Consider the following 20,544-nt stretch of genomic DNA (forward strand, 5'->3'; position numbering starts at 1 on the left):
AGTGCGGATCCTTGGTCCTAATGGTCACTCGCTGTTAGTATTCAGAGGTTTAAATCATGATGAAGGCTGATGGAGATAAAATCATCAGGTAGTCTTTCAGTCTGGGTTCAGGTGCAGTCTCTGTATCAGCTCTGATTCATATTTAAGTTTGGCTGCTTGTGTTCAGGTGTGGAGATTTTAATCAGCTCTGCACTTTAAAACCTCTGCTGTGTGTTCAAACACATTCATGGAGAATCAGACACTATAGAGCTGCTACTGCTACTGCAGCCACTACTACTACTGATACTGCAGCCACTACTACTACTGCTACTGCAGCCACTACTACTACTGATACTGCAGCCACTACTACTACTGATACTGCAGCCAGTACTACTACTGATACTGCAGCCAATACTACTACTGATACTACTACTGCAGCCACTACTACTACTGATACTGCTACTGCAGCCACTACTACTACTGATACTGCTACTGCAGCCACTACTACTACTGATACTGCTACTGCAGCCACTACTACTACTGATACTGCAGCCAGTACTACTACTGATACTGCAGCCACTACTACTACTGATACTGCAGCCACTACTACTACTGATACTGCAGCCACTACTACTACTGATACTGCAGCCAATACTACTACTGATACTACTACTGCAGCCACTACTACTACTGATACTGCTACTGCAGCCACTACTACTACTGATACTGCTACTGCAGCCACTACTACTACTGATACTGCTACTGCAGCCACTACTACTACTGATACTGCTACTGCAGCCACTACTACTACTGATACTACTACTGCAGCCACTACTACTACTGATACTGCTACTGCAGCCACTACTACTACTGATACTGCTACTGCAGCCAATACTACTACTGATACTGCAGCCAATACTACTACTGATACTACTACTGCAGCCAGTACTACTACTGATACTGCTACTGCAGCCACTACTACTACTGATACTGCTACTGCAGCCACTACTACTACTGATACTGCAGCCAGTACTACTACTGATACTGCTACTGCAGCCACTACTACTACTGATACTACTACTGCAGCCAATACTACTACTGATACTACTACTGCAGCCAATACTACTACTGATACTGCTACTGCAGCCACTACTACTACTGATACTACTACTGCAGCCACTACTACTACTGATACTACTACTGCAGCCAATACTACTACTGATACTGCTACTGCAGCCAATACTACTACTGCAGCTGCTGAATGACTTCAGAGGCAACAGGAAGTACTCAGATTTCTTTCAAAGTCAACTTTATTGTTGAATCTGCAATATGTACAGGACATACACAGGATCGAAATTCCGTTACTCTCAGACCCAATGGTGCAACAATAAACAGTAAACATTTAACTAACAAATAATATTAGCATAATAAATAAACTTGAGTTGAGAGAATAACCAGTTCTTAATGAGTTCAGTGTGAAATATGGTACGTGAAAAAGTGTGAAAGTTTATGTGTTAAGGCAGGGAGGGAGGGAGGGGGGCAGAGCAGGCAGAGAGTTAAGCATCCTGACTGCCTGATGAATGGAGCTGTCCCTCAGTCTGCTGGTTCGAGCCCGGAGACTCCGCACTCTCCTTCTAATCTTTCCTATATAATCTTTAGGTGTTCCTAATAAACTGGCTGTGCGTGATGACGTCTCATTCGTTAAGATCAGCTGGTGGCGTGAGACACACGTGAGTGACATCACCGTCACGTTCCCCCTCACGGTCCGGCTGTGACGCGTCATCTGACGTCACGGTCGCCCAACCCGCAGCGGGCGGGGTATGCGCGCCTGTGCCTCGCCGTGATTGGTTGGGCGGGCTGTGACGTCGGAAGGCGCCGAGGGGGGAGGAGGTTTACCGCAGTGACCCGTCCTGCGCGTCCGCGCTCTTCATCATCTCCATCGTCTGATTCTCCGCGGCGCGTCTCCATCCTCTTCATCCTCACCTCCTCTCCATCATGTCCGGTTCCAAGGAGGACGACCGAAAGGGCTCGAGCGAGTGGCGGGACTTCTTCTGGAATCCGAGGACGCACGAGCTGCTCGGCCGGACCGCCGCCAGCTGGGGTCGGTACCGGATTCCCCACCCACCCGACCCCTCCGTCCGTTACCCCCCTGTGTCCGTTACAGCCGTCCGTTACCCTCTATGTCGGTCTCCTCCCTCCGTTAGTCCGTCCTCGGTTTTATTTATTCACAGGTAACATTATTGATGAAGGTCGCGTGCAACGCTGATCACAGACTAAACTCATTATTGATCAGAGTGAACCTGATCGTTCATATTTCTTTAGTCAGACACATATTGATCACATTAACACCCTGTTTAATTAGGAACCTCTGATCATTGATTAGTGGAGCATAATGGAGCTGATTGATCAATAATGGAGCTGACTGATCTCCGTGGGTCTGCTGCAGTGGTTCTCAAACTGTGGTGCGAGCCCCTCAGGTGGACACGAAGCTACTGTTCTGAACTTTATTTGAATACAACCTGAAATGTTTTATTGATAATAATCAATACTTATGGAGGGGTGTGAGGAGAGGACTGCTGAGCTGCTGCTGCTCAGTGATCAGCTCTGACCTGCAGCAGGTGTCAAACACCTGTGCAGGTGTACCTGCCTGTCACAGCTGGCATGCTGAATAAAATGAATTGTTGGATTTCCATCCTTTGCTCCTAGTTTGGTTTTAGCCTCCGGGCTCACCTCCACCTTCTTCCTGACTGCTCACCTGGACATGTTCAGGTGATCGTCCCCGGCTGCTCCTGATTGGATGAAGGGTCTGCGGTCATGGATCTGCAGCTGTGTTGTTTTACAGATGTAAACCGTTGTGCTCAGCTGCACCTGTCCAGGTGTGTTTGAAAGCTGTCTAAAACCAGTGATCAGCAGGTGTTTCTGTGCCTGCCAGGTTAGGGACTCTGTCTGTGTGGAGCTCAGGGGTCAAAGGTCAGCTCTCACCCCCTGCCTGATGAAGGAGCTTCCTGTTTGGTTCGTCTCTCTGAAGAAGCTTCCTGGGGACAGGTGGAGCAGTCCAATCAGCTCGCTTTATCGCAGGTGGGCTGACCAGGCCGAACGCTCTGATCAGTGACTGATAATCAATGTGAAACTGATCAAACATCTGTCTGCTTCTCTTACAGTGGAATCAGTGAGTGAGTAAAGGCAGCAGCTGATAACTGATCAGAAACGATCAATAAACCCCAGTCAGACTTTGAAGCTTCACGCTGACATCATCATCATCACAGCAGTGATGGTGGAAGCTCTCTCTCTCAGTGAGAGTGATGCTCACTCGCCCTCTGTCAGCCATGTCCTGTATGAAGGTCACTGTTTAATCTGCTGCTCTTAAAGGAGACGCAGCAGCACACAGGGTGTGTGTGTGTGTGTGAGACAGTGTGACTGAAAGTGTGTGTGTGTGTGTGTGTGTGTGTGTGTGGAGAAGCAGTCAGTTTCTGAATCATGTTTTTGTTTTCTGATCTCAGGTTGTTGTTTCTGTGATCTCATCAGCTGTTTTTTAACAAACAGCTGTTTTTTTCTTTGCAGTCAGCTGGTTTGTTGACAAACATGTTATTTGTTTACAAACATCACAGTCTTCAGGTAGTCACTGATGAACGTAGCCTCGGCCTCTGGGCCTTCGCAGAGATGTGAGTGAGCAGAGGAGGGATTCATAAACTCATCAGTAAAAACCACTGAACCTGCACCTGGCTGGTCTCAGGTCAGGGCTCAGTGCTCTGCTGAGGTTTTTAACAGTCTCAGGAAGATTTAAACATCCTGATACCTGCAGGTGTGTGAGCACACCTGGATCTGGGCCCTATTCCAGAAAACGGGTTTAGCAACTAAAATTTGATTTTTGTCAGTTAGTTATTTCCTCTTTGTTGCTCCGAGTGTCAAAAAGAAACATTTACATCACTGTGTTACCTGTCTGTTTGTTACCTGTGTGTGTGAGAGTTTGTGAGAGACTGTGTCTGTGTGACAGTTCGTGTGTGTCTGTCTTGTCTAAATGTGTGTCTATGTGTATGTTACCTGTCTGTGTGTTACCTCTGTGTGTGTGTGTGTGTGCGCGTGTGTTACCTGTGTTACCTGTTCAGTGTGTGATGTGAGTCTGCTCGGCCTTTACATAAGTCTCTCTGCTGCTGCTGCTGCTGAGGTCATAGCTCCCAGCATGCAGTGGGCTGTGTATGCTTGGCCTTGATGCATCTGAAGGACACACAGACAATAAACAGAGGCGCGCGTGTGTGTGTGTGTTAATCTGGATTAAACACAGACGAGTTTGATTGGACGTTAATCTGAACACACACAGGCTGAAATGTGGGCTTTAGTGTACTCCTGAGCACTCTTAAAGGGACAGTACAGCATGTCAGTGAATCTGATGGAGGTTAGAGGCAGAATAAAGGTCACATGACCAGAATGGGTGGAGACAAAAACATCCAGAATCAGACAGAAAGTGAGACTCAGGTCTGTGATGATGTTCTGAGGACCTTCATGGTGTCACGGTCCTTCGGGGGGGGTTCAGGAGGTCTCTGGAGACGTTGTTGTGGGTCTTAAAATGACTGATGAGCTTCAAATGGACAGTTGGGTACCAAAGTTAGAGCAGTGTGTGTTTGGAAAGAGCTTCTGGAGCTTCTGTGGAGGTGCAATAGGTCACAGAGTGCTCTAGGAAGGATGGGGTCTTTAGTCTCTTAATATCCAGCAGGTCACCTCAGTGATGGGTGGAGTTCACAGACCTTTCATAGAAATCTCATCTGTTTGGAAGGTCCACATGAAAAAACTCTGAGGAGAAAGACCTGACACCTGTGAAGACAAACTGAGCGTGTGAGACTTTATTGATTATTAACTGCTACCAGCTATGAAGTGCACACGGGCCTGTGGTGACCAGGTGGATGTGCAGAGGTTGGAGATGTTTGTGGAGTCCAGCAGGAGATCAGCTCAGGTTCAATACGGTTCACAGCAGCAGCTCTCCGACTGCTTCTCAGCAGAGATGTTTCACTGAGCTCCTGTTAAAGGTCAGAGGTCAGTCACAGTGTTTTTAAAGGTCAGAGGTCAGTCTCAGCTGTTACAGGGCCGCCTACATGATGCTCACACACTTCAGCATCACTTTGGGACGATGATGCGTTTAAATGAGGACGGATCGAGGCGGGACGGAATGAGATGCAGAGCCTGAGATCCGGTTTAAGTGAACTCTGGAACAGAAAGCTGGAGTTAAACTGTTCCTGGAACAGTTCGTGGACAGTTTTCTCCTGGATGGTTGGTGGGGGGTCTGGGAATAGCGGAGTGATGATGATGGGGATGATGAGGATGGTGGGATGATGAGGATGGTGGGATGATGATGATGATAGGATGATGAGGATGATGATGGGATGATGATGAGGATGGTGGGATGATGAGGATGATGATGGGATGATGAGGATGGTGGGATGATGAGGATGGTGGGATGATGAGGATGAGGATGATGATGATTTCTATCCTCAGAAAACATGGAATCTCATTTCATTGTTATGCTGACGATTGTCAAATTTATTTGCCCTTGAAGAAGAAGGATATCCATTCCATAAAACATCTCCTGGCATGTCTAGGTGATATTAAAGCTTGGTTGGCCTTGAACTTTTTAAATTTTAATGAAAAGAAAACAGAGGTAATGGTGTTTGGACCCAGTGGCTCCTGTGAGTCCTCCTCTGTTGACCTGGGACCCTTGGAGGTATATTTTAAACCCATTATTACTGATCTTGGTTTTAAGGTGGACAGTGATTTTAAATTGGACAGCCAAATCAGAGCTGTGGTTAAGTCCAGTTTTTATCATTTGAAGCAATTGGCATCAGTAAAAGCATTTCTATCTAGGCAGCATTTTGAAACAGTGATCCATGCTTTTATTTTATCTCGACTGGATTACTGTAATTCACTTTATTTTGGAGTCAGTCAGTCGCTACTCTCACGTCTGCAGCTGGTTCAAAATGCTGCTGCACGACTTTTGATGGGAACTCAAAAGAGAGAGCACATGACCTCTGTCCTGGCCTCACTTCACTGGTTGCCTGTACATTTTAGGATTCATTTTAAGATTCTTATGTTTGTTTTTAAATCTTTGCACAATCTTGCCCCGCCTTACCTCTCTGAGCTTCTTCACCCCTACATACCTTGCCGGTCTCTCAGGTCAGCAGACCAGCTGCTCTTGGAGGTACCAAGATCAAGAAGGAAGCTCAGAGGGGACAGGGCTTTCTCTGTTGTTGGTCCTAAGTTATGGAATGACTTGCCTTTGCAGGTTAGAGCGGCCCCTTCACTGTCCACTTTTAAAGTTCGTCTTAAAACCCATCTTTTTTCCTTGGCTTTTAACTCCAGCGGGATCTAGTTTTAAACTGTTTTTTTTTTAACCTGAAAGAGTTGTTGAACTGTTATTTGTGTTTTAATGTACAGCACTTTGTGTCAGCTGTGGTTGTTTTAAAGTGCTTTATAAATAAAGATGGTATGGTATGGTATGGGATGATGATGAGGATGGTGGGATGATGAGGATGATGATGATGGGATGATGAGGATGATGGGATGATGAGGATGATGATGATGGGATGATGAGGATGGTGGGATGATGAGGATGATGATGATGGGATGATGAGGATGGTGGGATGATGAGGATGATGATGATGGGATGATGAGGATGATGGGATGATGAGGATGATGATGGGATGATGAGGATGGTGGGATGATGAGGATGATGAGGATGGGGATGATGAGGATGGTGGGATGATGAGGATGATGATGATGGGGATGATGATGATGATCATGGGATGTGACAGTCCAAAGAGAGAGAGTGACGTGCAGGACGGTGAGAAATAGAAGCCTATTTGAAAGCTTCTCTTCATCCCCGCCTGATTTTTCTGAGGTGAGGATGATGATGTTAGACTGATGTGGAAACCATGATGAAGACTCTCAGTGAGGGGTTTGACCTGTTTTTGATTTGATGCTGGGGGTGGGGGTCATGTGATTGTGAACGTCACTTCCTGCTTATCCTCAGCACGCCATCACCCCCCCCGTCCCCCACTAAGCCCCTCTCAGAGCCCACTTGAATGATGGATGAAAAGAAAGTGAACAGATTAGACTGCCTGCCCCTCCCCCTCCATTCACACTGAATGTAGGTCATCAGAGGGGGCGGAGCAAACACAAGAGGATTATAAAGATGACATTTAGAGGAGCAGAGGGGGGAGGGGACGTGCTGTCCTCTGAGTAACTCTGCTCTGACCCCCCTCAGGTCTGATCCTGCTCTTCTACCTGATCTTCTACCTGTTTCTGGCGGGCATGTTCGCTCTCACCATGTACATCATGCTGCTGACTCTCGACGACTACAAACCCACCTGGCAGGACCAGCTGTCCACTCCAGGTGAGGAAACCAAGCACACCTGAGCACCTGCAGCAGAGAGAGGCGGGTTTATAAACACCTGCCTTTAAAGTCCAGTGGTCTGCTGGAGGAACACTGACACAGATCACTGAACTGATCCGTTTGGAAAAATCAGTTTATTAAAGGTTTAATGAAACTCAGGCTGTGATTGGTTAATCATGAGTGACTTCCTGTTTCAGGGGTGATGATTCGTCCAAAGGGGAACCAGCTGGAGATCACCTTCTCCACCTCAGACACCGAGAGCTGGGATGGCTTCGTCCACAATCTCAACACCTTCCTGTCTCGTAAGACGCCCGCTAATCACTTATCAATATTACGATGATGGTAAATAAAGCACTCCTTCCTCTGTCTACCTGCCTGTCACACCTGTACCTGTCTGTCTCTGCCTGTCTGTCTGCAGCGTACAACGACAGCTATCAGGTTCAGACCAATGATAACTGCGCTCCTGATGAGTACTTTATCCAGGAGGACAGCGGAGAGGTAAACCTGTCTGTTCCTACACCTGTCTGACTCTCCACCTGTCTCTGAGACCCCACCTTTCTGTACAACTCTACGCCTGTCTCAGTGTTCCTGCACTCCACCTGTCCACCTGTCTCTCTGACCCTCCACCTGTCTCTCTGACCCTCCACCTGTCTCTCTGACCCTCCACCTGTCTCTCTGATCCTCCACCTGTCTCTCTGACCCTCCACCTGTCTCTCTGACCCTCCACCTGTCTCTGAGACTCCACCTTTCTGTACAACTCTACGCCTGTCTCAGTGTTCCTGCACTCCACCTGTCCACCTGTCTCTCTGATCCTCCACCTGTCTCTCTGACCCTCCTCCTGTCTCTCTGACCCTCCACCTGTCTCTCTGACCCTCCACCTGTCTCTCTGACCCTCCACCTGTCTCTCTGACCCTCCACCTGTCTCTCTGACCCTCCACCTGTCTGTCTCCCTCTGCAGGTGAGGAACAACCCCAAACGTTCCTGTCAGTTCAATCGGACCATGTTGGAGGAGTGTTCGGGGGTGTTGGATCGTTTCTATGGTTACGACAAAGGACAGCCCTGCATCCTCATCAAATTGAATAGGGTATGTCAACCTCTGACCTCTGACCTGGATTTTAAACCCAGTCATACTGTTGTGTTACTGCTGTAAAGTGCTTCCTGTATATACACTTCAGGAAGTGACCAATCAAAAGAGAGTCAAACCTCAAACCCAGCTCCAACCCTACACTATTACTACACTATACTTTACTACTTCAACACTACACTACACTGTACTACTGCTATTACACTACTACAACACATTATTTACATTGTGGGACTCTGAGTAAGGACCAGGTGGATGATAGACAGTAACAAATAAAACAGGTTTTTGAATTTCCCAATTAGGGTGGACAAGACTAAGAGTCAGGCTTTGAAGAGAATTAAAGGGGACATACACAGTAAAATGGGCGGTGTTATTCCAGCACTAAAAGAGTCCATTTTAACACTGAGCCAGAGAACATATGGTCCCGCCCTGTACAGTGTTAAAATTACACTGAGCTCAGTGTTACATTTTCAGAGTTGCTTTTACTCTGATTAGAGTTAAATTTAGTAAAATTTAATCAACACTCACAGTGTTAATATACTTTTACTCTATGAGATAAATAACACTCACAGTGTTATTTAAATATGACGCTGCTACTTTGTTATTCTAAATCAACTCCTACAATTTTTTCTTAACAAGTGTAAGATCTATTTAACTCTGTTAATTAAATTTAACTCTAAACAGTGTTAATCTGTAACTAATCCATCCATCCATTCGCTTCCGCTTATCCTGTTCAGGGTCGCGGGGGGGCTGGAGCCTATCCCAGCTGTCATAGGGCGAAAGGCAGGGTACACCCTGTACAGGTCGCTAGCCTGTCGCAGGGCCAACACAGAGAGACAAACAACCTTTCACACTCTCATTCATGTTCTCATTCACACCTACGGGCAATTTAGTGTAGCCAATTAACCTAACCCCAGTAAGTGCATGTCTTTGGAATGTGGGAGGAAACCGGAGTACCCGGAGGAAACCCACGCAAGCACGGGGAGAACATGCAAACTCCACACAGAGAGAGGGAGAGGCCTGGGCCAAGGTGGAATCGAACCCAGGCCTTCCAGATGGTATTCTAACTGTGAGGCAGCAGTGCTAACCACTGCTCCACTGTGCTGCCCGTAACTAATCCATTCAGTGTCAAAAAATTGTACACAATTAAATACTGTTTTTATAAACCTATTGTTAATATTTCTTACTGACATACAGCCAAAAATAAAAAGAACTCATCTTCCTTGTCCTATAATTTATTAAGTTCAGTACAAAAATAAAATGCACTTAAAGGCTTCTCTGCATTTTCAGTTTAATTACAAAGAAAAAACATTTCTAAGACAATGTGAATTTACTGGAACATATTTATATATTTATCTAAGAAATACATATTTTTTGAAGAACTTGACATTAGTGCCCTTTTTAACAAACGACAAATATCAATTGGTCAGTGACAAAGTTAAACGGACCCATTTTCTTAAAGTCACGTAAAATTTTTTGCTAACAATTACACAAAAGCTTTTCAAATTAGATCTTTAGATTACCAGTGACCAATTAGGAATATGTTGCTGTTGTTGCCAATGAAATTCTGTAGCCCCAGTTGAAAGTAATTTTGTGTTTGATATGGAGAGAAATAGTTCACTACAAAGTTCTGAAGCAATTCCAGAACCTTCCTTTAACTCTCCAAGTTCCAAGACGTACATGTTGTGGAGCATTTGATGATAAACAGTTACAAATACAAAGTGAACCTGAAAAAGTTCATCAAAAGCTCCAAGTGAGCTGGTTGACTTGCATGGTACGACCTGCTCGTCCAGAACAATGAAGAACTCGTGGATGGTGCTCCTCTTTATCCCAACAGCAAGTGGGTAGGGCTGCGTAGTGGAGTTGATGGCATCAACATGTTCCTGTTCCACTCTAAGTATGAAAAATATGAAGTAAAATAAGTGTCAAAAATTGCTAGAAGCTTTCCCTGTCAAAGTTCAAATCAACACCTAACCAACACTCTCTGCCCCCAAACAGAAGAATACATAATAAAATTGGTTCCATATCATTTTAAAACAGAATCCATTTCATATATGACAAGAATCATAGAAAAAGATGAGAAAGGGAACAGATAATAGTTGCTGCAAAAATTAACATACATTACAAACCATCTGGAAGACCACATGGTGCTCCTCATCCTGGGATGGAGAAACCTTGCCAGGTCTTTTGTGGCCCTGACAGGAAGGAGGAATCAGGTGGAGCAGGAGAATGATGGAAGCAAGATCGCTGTCCCAGCCTGTGAGAACAGAAATAACACAGAACATGAAAATAAAGAACAAAAACTTCAAGAAGGCTATTCCTTTAAAGCCGAAACTTAAAGAAATCCAATAGGAAATTAAATTATTAATACTTTAAAGAGAAAAGTTTAAGTCCTACAGAACATAATTTTAACTACCAGAGGAAAGGGTCTCATCCAGTTCCTCCTCACTTGAAGTTCCTTCAGCACAGTAGGTCAGTTCTTCAAGGTCGGTTGAGGTAGGGGAGTCTTGCTCTGCTGGATAACTTTCTGCTTGAAAACAGTCGGCCACCTAAAGTAAAAAGCATTCTATTAATTGAGCACAGAAAACAATAAGACAAGAAATACATCACTGATCAAAAATAATAAAAACACGTTGAAAATAATCACTGCAAACCATACACTACCATGTTGAAAATTATGTAAAATAAAGACAAAAAGTATTCCAATATAAAGCAAATGTTTGGAGTTTATGCAGCAAATGGGGGGAAAAAATGTTGGCACTAACCGCTCCAAAAACCTGGAAGCACATCTTCTCCAAATCCCAGAATGAAGTCTTGATCAATCTAAACATGTGGAAAAAGAGCTTATTGCAACATAACACAAAGCCAGTTCATCTCCAGCCTTTATTTCAGGGGCAGGTTTGTTTAAAAAGGTTATTAATTTAAAAAACAAAGATCTTACTGGATTGTGTGACCAACTCACGATCACAAACTAACTTCTTTGATATAAGTTTTTTAAAGATTTGATATTAGGATTGGATTGAGACCAAACATACTTAAGTAAAGCATCAAAAGTAAAGTGTGGAGTTTGCCCAAAATGAGATGTATAGCTATTTTAGAAGGTTTTCATTTTAGAAAACAAGTCAGTTCACTTATGAACACACAATTGTACATCAACAGGCTATTTGTGTAAAATGCTGAATTACCAAGCCTCTGAAATTCAGTCAAGACGTTAGATGATCTGTTTTCGTCCAGCACCATCTTGCGACGGTAATCAAACATCATCTTCATTTTGTTCCTGATAGCGGCCTCATCAGAAGAATATCTCATGAAGGAAACAGCTTCCTTACATGGCTCTTCTCTTAGGGTCACCTCAGGGTTAAATGAAGCATCTCCTCTGGCTGTTGGTCCACCCCCAGTCAGCTGACACGATGATCTTCTCCCCTCTGATAAGGTGCTCTTCCTCTGGATGGTTTTAAGCCTCCATGCTAAGTAACCACTGCCACTTTCACCATAATAGAAAATGTTCCTTTAAAATAGGCTAACGGGCTATTTTATTACAAAGACAGCATTTGGGTCAAAAGATAAAGAATTTAATACTTACATATCCATTTTTGGAATATAGATGACACAGGTTTGGAAACTTTTCAATCATGCCTTGAGCATACATCTCTCTCACATGATGTGGTGGTGCTGTCCTAAAGCAGCAAATTAAATTAGGGCTGCAGCTTTAGTAATCAAGCATTCTATCAATAATTCCATTGATTACTTAAGTAATTGGATATGAAACACTTTTTTTCGTATTACAGTTCATCTGCATATTTTAACTTCTGTACTGCAGTTTTTCCCTGTGTGAAACAAACAGGGTGGATGGAGCAGCTACAAAGTTCTCTTTTCTTCACTTGCTGATCAGGTGGTTGATGAAGGACCTCCAGCTGTTTCCCAGTAAAGGTTTAATAGTGGGTGGTTACAGGGAGGGAAAAAAAACTTCTTTTGGATGCTAGAAAAACGTCTCCTTTTGCTCCACCTGAGCTCACGTCTCAGTAAGGGCTCCGCCTCTTTAGGTGTGTGCAGACAGACTGATATGGAGCAAGCAGCGATAACAGCAGCGATAATAGCAGTGATAACAGCAGCGATAACAGCAGCGATAACAGCAGCGATAACAGCAGCGATAATAGCAGCGATAACAGCAGCGATAACAGCAGCGATAATAGCAGCGATAATAGCAGTGATCTAGCCGGTGCAGAGTCCTGGGTGCGCTCCTGTTTGCTAAATGCTATGACAGCAGGGTTCAGAAAGTAAAGCGATTTCCTCAGCCTGGTGCAGCAAGGCGCAGCGCCTGGCGATCAACCATTAGAACACTGTTTTTCATCATGAATTACTTTAAACACACCACAAACGTAGTTGATTATTTGGTATTCATCTGAGGACTATTTTATGTCTGCTGAAAAACGTACAATAGTAACAAGCATAACTTTAATAAAATACCATTAAAAAGTAGAAATAGCTGAGATCTAACTAACACCGATGATACCTTTCATGCTTTTTCAGAGGAACCGCAGCTCCCACAGAAGGAGTTTCCCCCGAAGCAAATTAAAAATGTAACCGCGTGCAACTTGGTTTGAATTGGAGCTGGAGGCAGGTGCATGAAGTCAATTCCCAAAATCAGCCCCGAAGTATATTTTATAGGTTCCTATCAATGTTTGGAAGCGTAGTGACAAGTTAACGCAAATTTATGTCTAAAATGCCATCCTTATTTAATGCTAAATAGGATAACATTTTGAAGGTTTAAGCTAGCTAACAACTCCTCACACATCTGTCACGTGAAAAGTACAGTACAGTCTGAAGAACCGTGTTATTTTAATATGCTGCTTTGACTGTAACGACAGTGAAAATTCAGGAAAAAAAAAAAGAATAATTGAGAAAACTTACCGAGACTTTTCCAGCAAGGCGGAGAAGTTGAAAATGGCGCCGATAAAATTCTCTTCAGTCTGGCAGGAGGGGGCGGAGCTTTTCAGAGTACTTTTTTACACTCAGTTTGGAGAATCTTCATTAACACTGCATTACAGTGTTTTATTAACTCTGACCGAGTGCATTTCCTTTAATACTTGACCGTTTTTTAAAAAATAACTCTTTACAGTGTAACTTATTTTAACTTCAAATAAGGGGGTAGAGTTTTGTCTGTCGGGCAGCGTTGGTCAGGATTGTACGGGACTTGGAGCCGGTGTCTGCCGCGCTACCATTCCGTCAAGATGGTTAGCAGCTTCTCTCAATAAGTCTGAGATGCTTCTGTTTTCAGACATTGTAAATCAGTTGAATAAATTTAGAAAGATCAGAAACATTCTGCAAAAGGCCGCCAGAAAATTGGTATCAATTCTTTTCTTCTTCTCCTGCTTCTTCTCCTGTTTGATACTTTGCAAGCTAGTTCCTGTTTTACTCCTCTGGGTCACTGACCTCTGACCAGCGCCACCCCACAGATAAAACTCCGCCCCCTCATTTGAATATAAGAACATGAAATAAAAGAGCTTAAAATGAAAAACGGGGTTAAAAAATAAAAGTCACTGAAATACGTAAAGTAGCTTTACAAAATAAAAGTGCCACGAAATAAAACTCCATTATGAAATAAATAAATAATAAATAAATCATGAAGTAAATAAATAAATCTTGAAATAAATTAAAATAAAATAATTGAATTTATTTCAAAAATATTTTGTTTTATTTCATGGGGATATTTATTTATTTCATGGAATATTTATTAATAATTTATCAATAGCAGTATTTATTTATTCATTTATTTAATTCTGAATGAAACGGCTCTCCATACATATCATGCAAAATCCCCTTTTTTGGTCTTTAAATACATTTTTTATGTACTTTGAGTGTGTATCAGTATTTGCTGTGGAACTGCTAAACAAGGTCGTGGACTTCCTCCATACCGATTTTGTGAATCCAGCATTTTTTTTTTCGCGCAGTGATTTTGTAGTCCAAGTTCACTTATGCCAAATTTGCAAGTAGAGAAGTCAAAATGTTCGTTGTTGGGTGTATTAACCCGCATGATTCCTTACATCGCCCTCGGCATCAGAGCCTTTTTGAAGTGCTTGTTTCTCTGCCAGTAGATAATCGTATCGCTGCAATCAAACTACAAAAATGGCCGAATGGGGTGGAGTGAAATGCTCTGCGACCTGGAGGGGGGGCATGGCGTTAAATGTTTGATTCACATTTAAAGAGACTGCACCAAAGTGTATCATTTACATATGAAAAAGAAGGATTTAAAAGCATGATATATGCCCTTTAAAACTCTGTCTGGGTCTTTGATTAATTAATAAGCTGGAATTGAAGATTGCAGCTACTCCTCCTCCTCGACCTGTGCTTCGAGCATTCTGACAGTTACTGTGACTCGGGGGTGTTGATTCATTTAAACTAACATATTCATCCTGCTGTAACCATTTATGCTTGTGTGAGATGCCTTGTTGTTCATCACTGTGTGGTAGAAACAAATAAAATGCTGAGATTTTATTCTCTCCTGGTTCGTCGCTTTTTGTTGTGTTCAGTGTTTTCAGTGTGAACACACTTGTTCCTCCACTTCTTTGTTCATTCATGTCCATTCCAAAAGTTTCAGTGATCTTCCTACAGAAATTTGCTGGCATTTGTGACTCTTTATATTGATGTTTAAATATTCCGTATATTGTGATTATAATTGTTTTTCACTCACTGCTGTGAAAAAGTAGCCGGAAATATATGGTAGGATTGTGTATTCATTCATGTATACACCGACCCGATGTGTAGTTGAATTTCTCAAAGTGCGCATCACCTACCCTTGTAGGTCATGAGGTAAGGTTCAGAGGGGTTTCTGGTTATGTTGGCCCTGCAAAGACCCAACACAGAAGTCTAAATCAGGCCTAAGCAACTCTGCTTCCTGGTCTCAACCCTGGGTAGTCAGGTTTTAGGAGGGTTAATAAATTTGGCCAGATTTCTAGAAATGAGAGCTGCTCCATCCAAAGTGGGATGGATGCCGTCTCTCCTAACAAGACCAGGTTTTCCCCAGAAACTTTGCCAATTATCTATGAAGCCCACGTCATTTTTTGGACACCACTCAGACAGCCAGCGATTCAAGGAGAACATGCGGCTAAACATGTCGCTCCTGGTCTGATTGGGGAGGGGCCCAGAGAAAACTACAGAGTCCGACATTGTTTTTGCAAAGTTACACACCGAGGCAATATTAATTTTAGTGACCTCCGATTGGCGTAACCGGGAGAATAACGATCTTACCAAATCTACGATTAGCCTTAGCCAGCACTTTCAAATTTCCATGAACGTCGCCTGCTCTGGCCCCTGGAAGACATTTACTATGGTCGCTGGTGTCTCTAGCTTCATGTTTCTCAAAACGGCAAGTGTGTCGCCAAGTGGGGAAAAAAGATTAGAAACATGAACGGGTTGGTGGTGTACTAGTTCTACTACTCTGCACTACTACTACTATTAATTCTCTACTGCAACAGTAACCTAAGAGTTTGACAGCCTGCTCTTCTGCCTGTCATCCAGGTGATTAATATGCGACCTGGGAAGGACAGACAGTCTCCTTATGTCACCTGTGCAGCAAAGGTATGAATTCAATTCATTCATTTTATCTGTATATCACTCACTTGCCTCAGGGTGCTTTGTATTATAGGTAACAATAGGCTACAATAATACAGAGAAAACCCAACAGTCCAAACGACCCCCTATGAGCAGCACTTGGTGACAGTGGGAAGGAAAAACTCCCTTTAACAGGAAGAAACCTCCATCAGAACCAGGCTCAGGGAGGGGCAGTCATCTGCTGGGACAAAAGACATGAAGACATGACACCTATGACTGGAGGCCATGCCCACTTCAGTGCCCTGATGCTGGTTGGTGTTGGTTGCCCCCCCCCGAAATTCAATGTCTGTGCTACTGCTGACTCTTCCCTCCTCTAACGATGCTGAAAATATCTGAGTCATTAGAGAACATCTGTAGGATTTAACAGGAAGAAACCTCCAGCAGAACCAGGCTCAGGGAGGGGCAGTCATCTGCTGAGGGGGGGCTGAGGGGAGAGAAAAGACATGCTGTGGAAGAGAGCCAGAGATTAATAACTAATGATTAAATACAGAGTGGAGTATAAACAGAGTGAAACATGAAGCTGTGTGTCTCCATCCTCAGAGCTACAAAGTGGGGGAAGATGAGTGGGTAAGAACAGTAGAGCAGGAAGAACGTAGAACTTAGAACCTTTAGCTAAGATCACGTTTAGTGTCCCTTTAGTGGTGTAAAGAGTGAAGTATTAGAAACCTTTTCTGCAATGAGATTATGAAGGTTATTGATCAGACTGGATGTATTGATCTGTGTGTTTGTGTGTGCAGAAGGAGGACAGCGATAAGATCGGACCGTTGGCTTATTATCCTCCAAATGGAACCTTCAACCTCATGTACTACCCGTACTATGGCAAGAAAGCTCAGGTACATACTCAGTATACACACTCAGTGTAATCAATCATACCTGTCAAGTTTTGTATTTAAAAATACGGGAAATTTTCCGCTGCTGAAAATAGAGGTCACTATATGACGTCATCGCCTAATTTACATAATTGTTCATTTGGATGTACTGTAGTTGCAATCGAGGCTGCAGAAGAGGAAAAACATCTTTGGAGACAAAAAGTGAAGAAAAAACACCATAAATATGTTTACAACTACAAATAAACTTTATGAAATAATAACTTTAATGCTTTGCCTAGACCCACATTACATAGATTAATTTTGTCCCGTACTGTTTAATGTTAGAATATCAAATTTAACGAAAACACTATGAGGTGAGACTGCCAGCTACATTCAACCCTCCTCCTTTATCTGGGCCGCTGTTGCCAACTTGTATAAGAAAACTCGCTGTCGGCTCTCAAAGGTTGATAAAGGCCGAGGACCGGGGATGGGAGCGGAGGGAGCGGGTGGGCAGGCTCGGTGTTTAAGTGAAGTTCAGGGGTTGGAGAGTGGAGACAAAGTGAGGTCTGAGCGATGCCAAAGCGTACGAAGGGACGCAGTAAGAAGGCTTTATGTACACAGAACATGGTGACAGCGGAGGATTTCACTGTCGCTTTATGGGGGAAAAAACAATAAGTTGGCAACACTGAGCCCAACTGAGGTCCAGTTGTTTTTACGGGGTTGTTCCTGCTGTTGGCACTAACCTAGTGATAGTAACAATTCAGTTTGGAGCGGCACGGGAATGCTTTAAAAAAAATGAGAATTGAAAATACGGGAAAAATACGGGAAAATAAAAATACGGGATGACGGCGGGACAGAGGGTAAAATACAGAAATTTTCCAGCCAAAACGGGAGACTTGACAGGTATGATCAGAGTATTCTATTGATTTTTTTTAATTAGAAAAAAGAAGAAAAAATAAAAATAAAAAAAATTAATAAAAAACAGAGTATTCTATTGATACTGATGAGCGATGCATTTACTGTCTCAGGTGAACTACACTCAGCCGCTGGTAGCCGTGAAGTTCCTGAACGCCTCTCTGAACACTGACATCAACGTGGAGTGTAAAGTGACCTCCAACACGCTCGCCGTCGGCAGCGACAGGGACAAGTTTGCCGGACGGGTCTCCTTCAAGCTCCGAATCAACGACAAATAGACACACACACTCACGCACGCACGCACACGTTAAAACCGCATCATCCAGATGTTTCCACTTCCTGTTACAGCCTCACACTGACCTGCTGTTTTTTTATGTATAACATTTCACGATGCGTTCACTGACCAGAGTCAAGATGCATTCACTGACTGTTTAAAGTGTCTGTTTTCCAGTTAGTCGAGTACTTTTCCTTTCTCTGATATGATCCTCAGTGCACCTTTAACTCAGACACACCCACCCCCAGACTGACCAATCAGCATGCATACACTCTCTGATGTCACTGCCAGTGGAGACAGACGATGGGCCGGTCTTTGCCTCCAAAGAGCTAATTATCAATCTCACAGTGTACGTTGTCACTTTATTTATTTATTTATTGTTTATTTATCTGTTGTTTATGATGACTTTTGTTTGTTTACACTGCAGTCGTTGCTGTTTAAGAAGCGAAACAAATTAAAATCAGAGCTGAAACATATCAGTAATCAGCTGAGAAACGGGGGATTAGTGGTACCACTGCCATTATTGGTTCTGGATTTTTGTATTGACTCCTGATTAATTTTGTGTGTGGACACTGACTGCTGCCAGCTTCCTGTTGTGAGCTTCCAGCAGTGTGACATCATGGGACATCAGATTATTCTGATCAGTTTGGGTCCAGCTCTTGATTCTCACCCAGTCCAGACACCAGTTCATTAACTGGTTTCTCTTTTCAGCCATGCTAAACCTCTGGCTCCTTGTTTGTTGGCATGGAAACAGCTGAATTCACAGCCAATCAGAAGCCAGCTTTATTTTCAGCAGCTTTGGGGTTTGATGTCACATTTTCTTCTTTTCCTTTTTAGTCTGTGTGGGTGCAGCTGATTGGCTCGTTAGTTATTTAGATAATCAATTAGTGCACACCTGGATGAGTTAGTTTAGTTAACCAGTTAGTTAATGAGTCATTAGTATTTTTGTTTATTGTTGATTTGTTTACATGTTTGCTTTTGTTTACTACTTCCACCACAGGGCTGAGCATGACAACAGCATACACACACATACACACACACACACTCTGCTGTCACCTGTCGATCACTCTGCCATGCCCGTGGAAATACCCCTCCCCCACCTGTCCTGCTCTCCACCAAACATCTTCCTTTGGAAAGGGTCCAGCCAATCAGAGGGTCCTGCTGTATGATGTCATATGCTGTTACCTGTTTGTGACTGGTTGATTTCTCCTGCCTGAAAATGTCCTTGTGTTAAACAGAGATGAAAAAACAACAAATAAACAAAAACAACAAAAATCATTTACATGTATAACTGATGAATGGGGGGGGGGGGGGTAGGAAACCTCTGTATATTTGGACTACAAAGAAGAAGAATTCAGAGTTTTAGGAGTACAGACTGGAATACTGTGAAGATTGTAGAACAATAGGAGTATTACAGGTTGATGAGTGGGGAGCATGTGGTTGTTTCTTTTCTGGATTTTCAGGTCATCCAGAGGAGGCTAAATACGAGGTGAAGGTGGGCGTGGTCTTCTTCAGTGATGTGAAGAAATGAAAGGATGCATTTATCTTCCAGGAACAGTAAACTCAGCGGCTGAACCTCAGGACCTTTTTCATGTGTCTGTTACATAAGAGCCTCAGTTATATAACACCATGAATTATACAGAGTGGAGCAGCGAGCCCTCTGCTGGCCAGAGCTGGACATCACACCCAGACATTAACTCAATGCCATCAAAACTGAAAGGGAGGAAAAAATCAAAAGGAAGTGTGTCAAACGTCTCCAAGGCCAAAATAACACACACCCACACACACTCTTCCTATAAACAAAGTGAGCAGAGCTAAGCATTAGGTGAAAACAGACATGCTGGCTGCAGGCTGGCCACCAAACAGGAGAAAGAGAGTGCATAAATAAAAAGGAGAGAGAACCTCTACCAAGCCTCCAGAGTGCTAACAAAATAAACCAACAAAACCACCACCCACATCCAACCATTTAAACATGCTTGAAGCATGAACAGCCACGCGCGTCTAAGAAGCCAGTCACCATCGCAATACTGAAAACACAGAGTAGAAGTTACCTGATAACCGCAGATCAAACAGGTCGGTGCCCTAACCCTCAGGTATTCAAGGATTTACTCAATGCTGGATCAGGAAATACACTTAGAGGGTGGGCGATGATGGTGAGGATGCAAAGATGCAGAGTATTGGAAACTATTTTAAAAGTCTGGAGGAATGAAGGTGCAGCTTTTCCCTGACTCCCAGCTTCATATGGATTTGAGCCCTTAAACCCACATGAAGCTGGGATTAAACACATTAAACTTATCAGGACCTTCAGTGGAGAGAACTAATACTCTTGAGATCATGAGACTGCTGAGAACTATTTCAGTAAGGTGATGGGATCCATTTGATGGGCTCGATAAGGTGCCGCAGACACTCACCAAATACAGAGACCAGAGTATAAATCATGAACGAGGACTTTAACTCAGAGTTTAACCAGTTTGTATTATTATGGATGAGG

At 43.4% G+C, this 20,544-nt stretch overlaps 1 protein-coding gene across 3 annotated transcripts; it reads left to right on the plus strand.

The window, feature by feature from the left end:
- Positions 1 to 1,872: 1,872 nt before the first annotated feature.
- On the plus strand, positions 1,873 to 19,331 carry atp1b2a (ATPase Na+/K+ transporting subunit beta 2a). 3 transcript variants are annotated; one of them, XR_004019601.1, is made up of 10 exons: positions 1,873 to 2,080; positions 7,232 to 7,360; positions 7,558 to 7,662; positions 7,779 to 7,858; positions 8,319 to 8,444; positions 15,963 to 16,022; positions 16,596 to 16,622; positions 16,793 to 16,888; positions 17,893 to 18,402; positions 19,054 to 19,331. XR_004019601.1 is itself a non-coding variant. In XM_030725053.1 (9 exons), the coding sequence occupies exons 1-9, from the start codon at positions 1,975 to 1,977 to the stop codon at positions 18,055 to 18,057; spliced, it is 894 nt and encodes a 297-aa protein (XP_030580913.1). In that variant the 5' UTR covers positions 1,873 to 1,974; the 3' UTR covers positions 18,058 to 19,331. The 3 variants fall into 3 exon arrangements, 2 of the variants coding, with proteins under 2 accessions (XP_030580913.1, XP_030580914.1); XM_030725053.1 differs by having other exon boundaries at positions 17,893 to 19,331; XM_030725054.1 differs by lacking the exon at positions 16,596 to 16,622 and having other exon boundaries at positions 1,876 to 2,080; positions 17,893 to 19,331.
- Positions 19,332 to 20,544: the final 1,213 nt, after the last annotated feature.

The sequence above is a fragment of the Archocentrus centrarchus genome, unplaced genomic scaffold, assembly GCF_007364275.1.
Source record: "Archocentrus centrarchus isolate MPI-CPG fArcCen1 unplaced genomic scaffold, fArcCen1 scaffold_45_ctg1, whole genome shotgun sequence".
Lineage (NCBI taxonomy): Eukaryota > Metazoa > Chordata > Actinopteri > Cichliformes > Cichlidae > Archocentrus > Archocentrus centrarchus.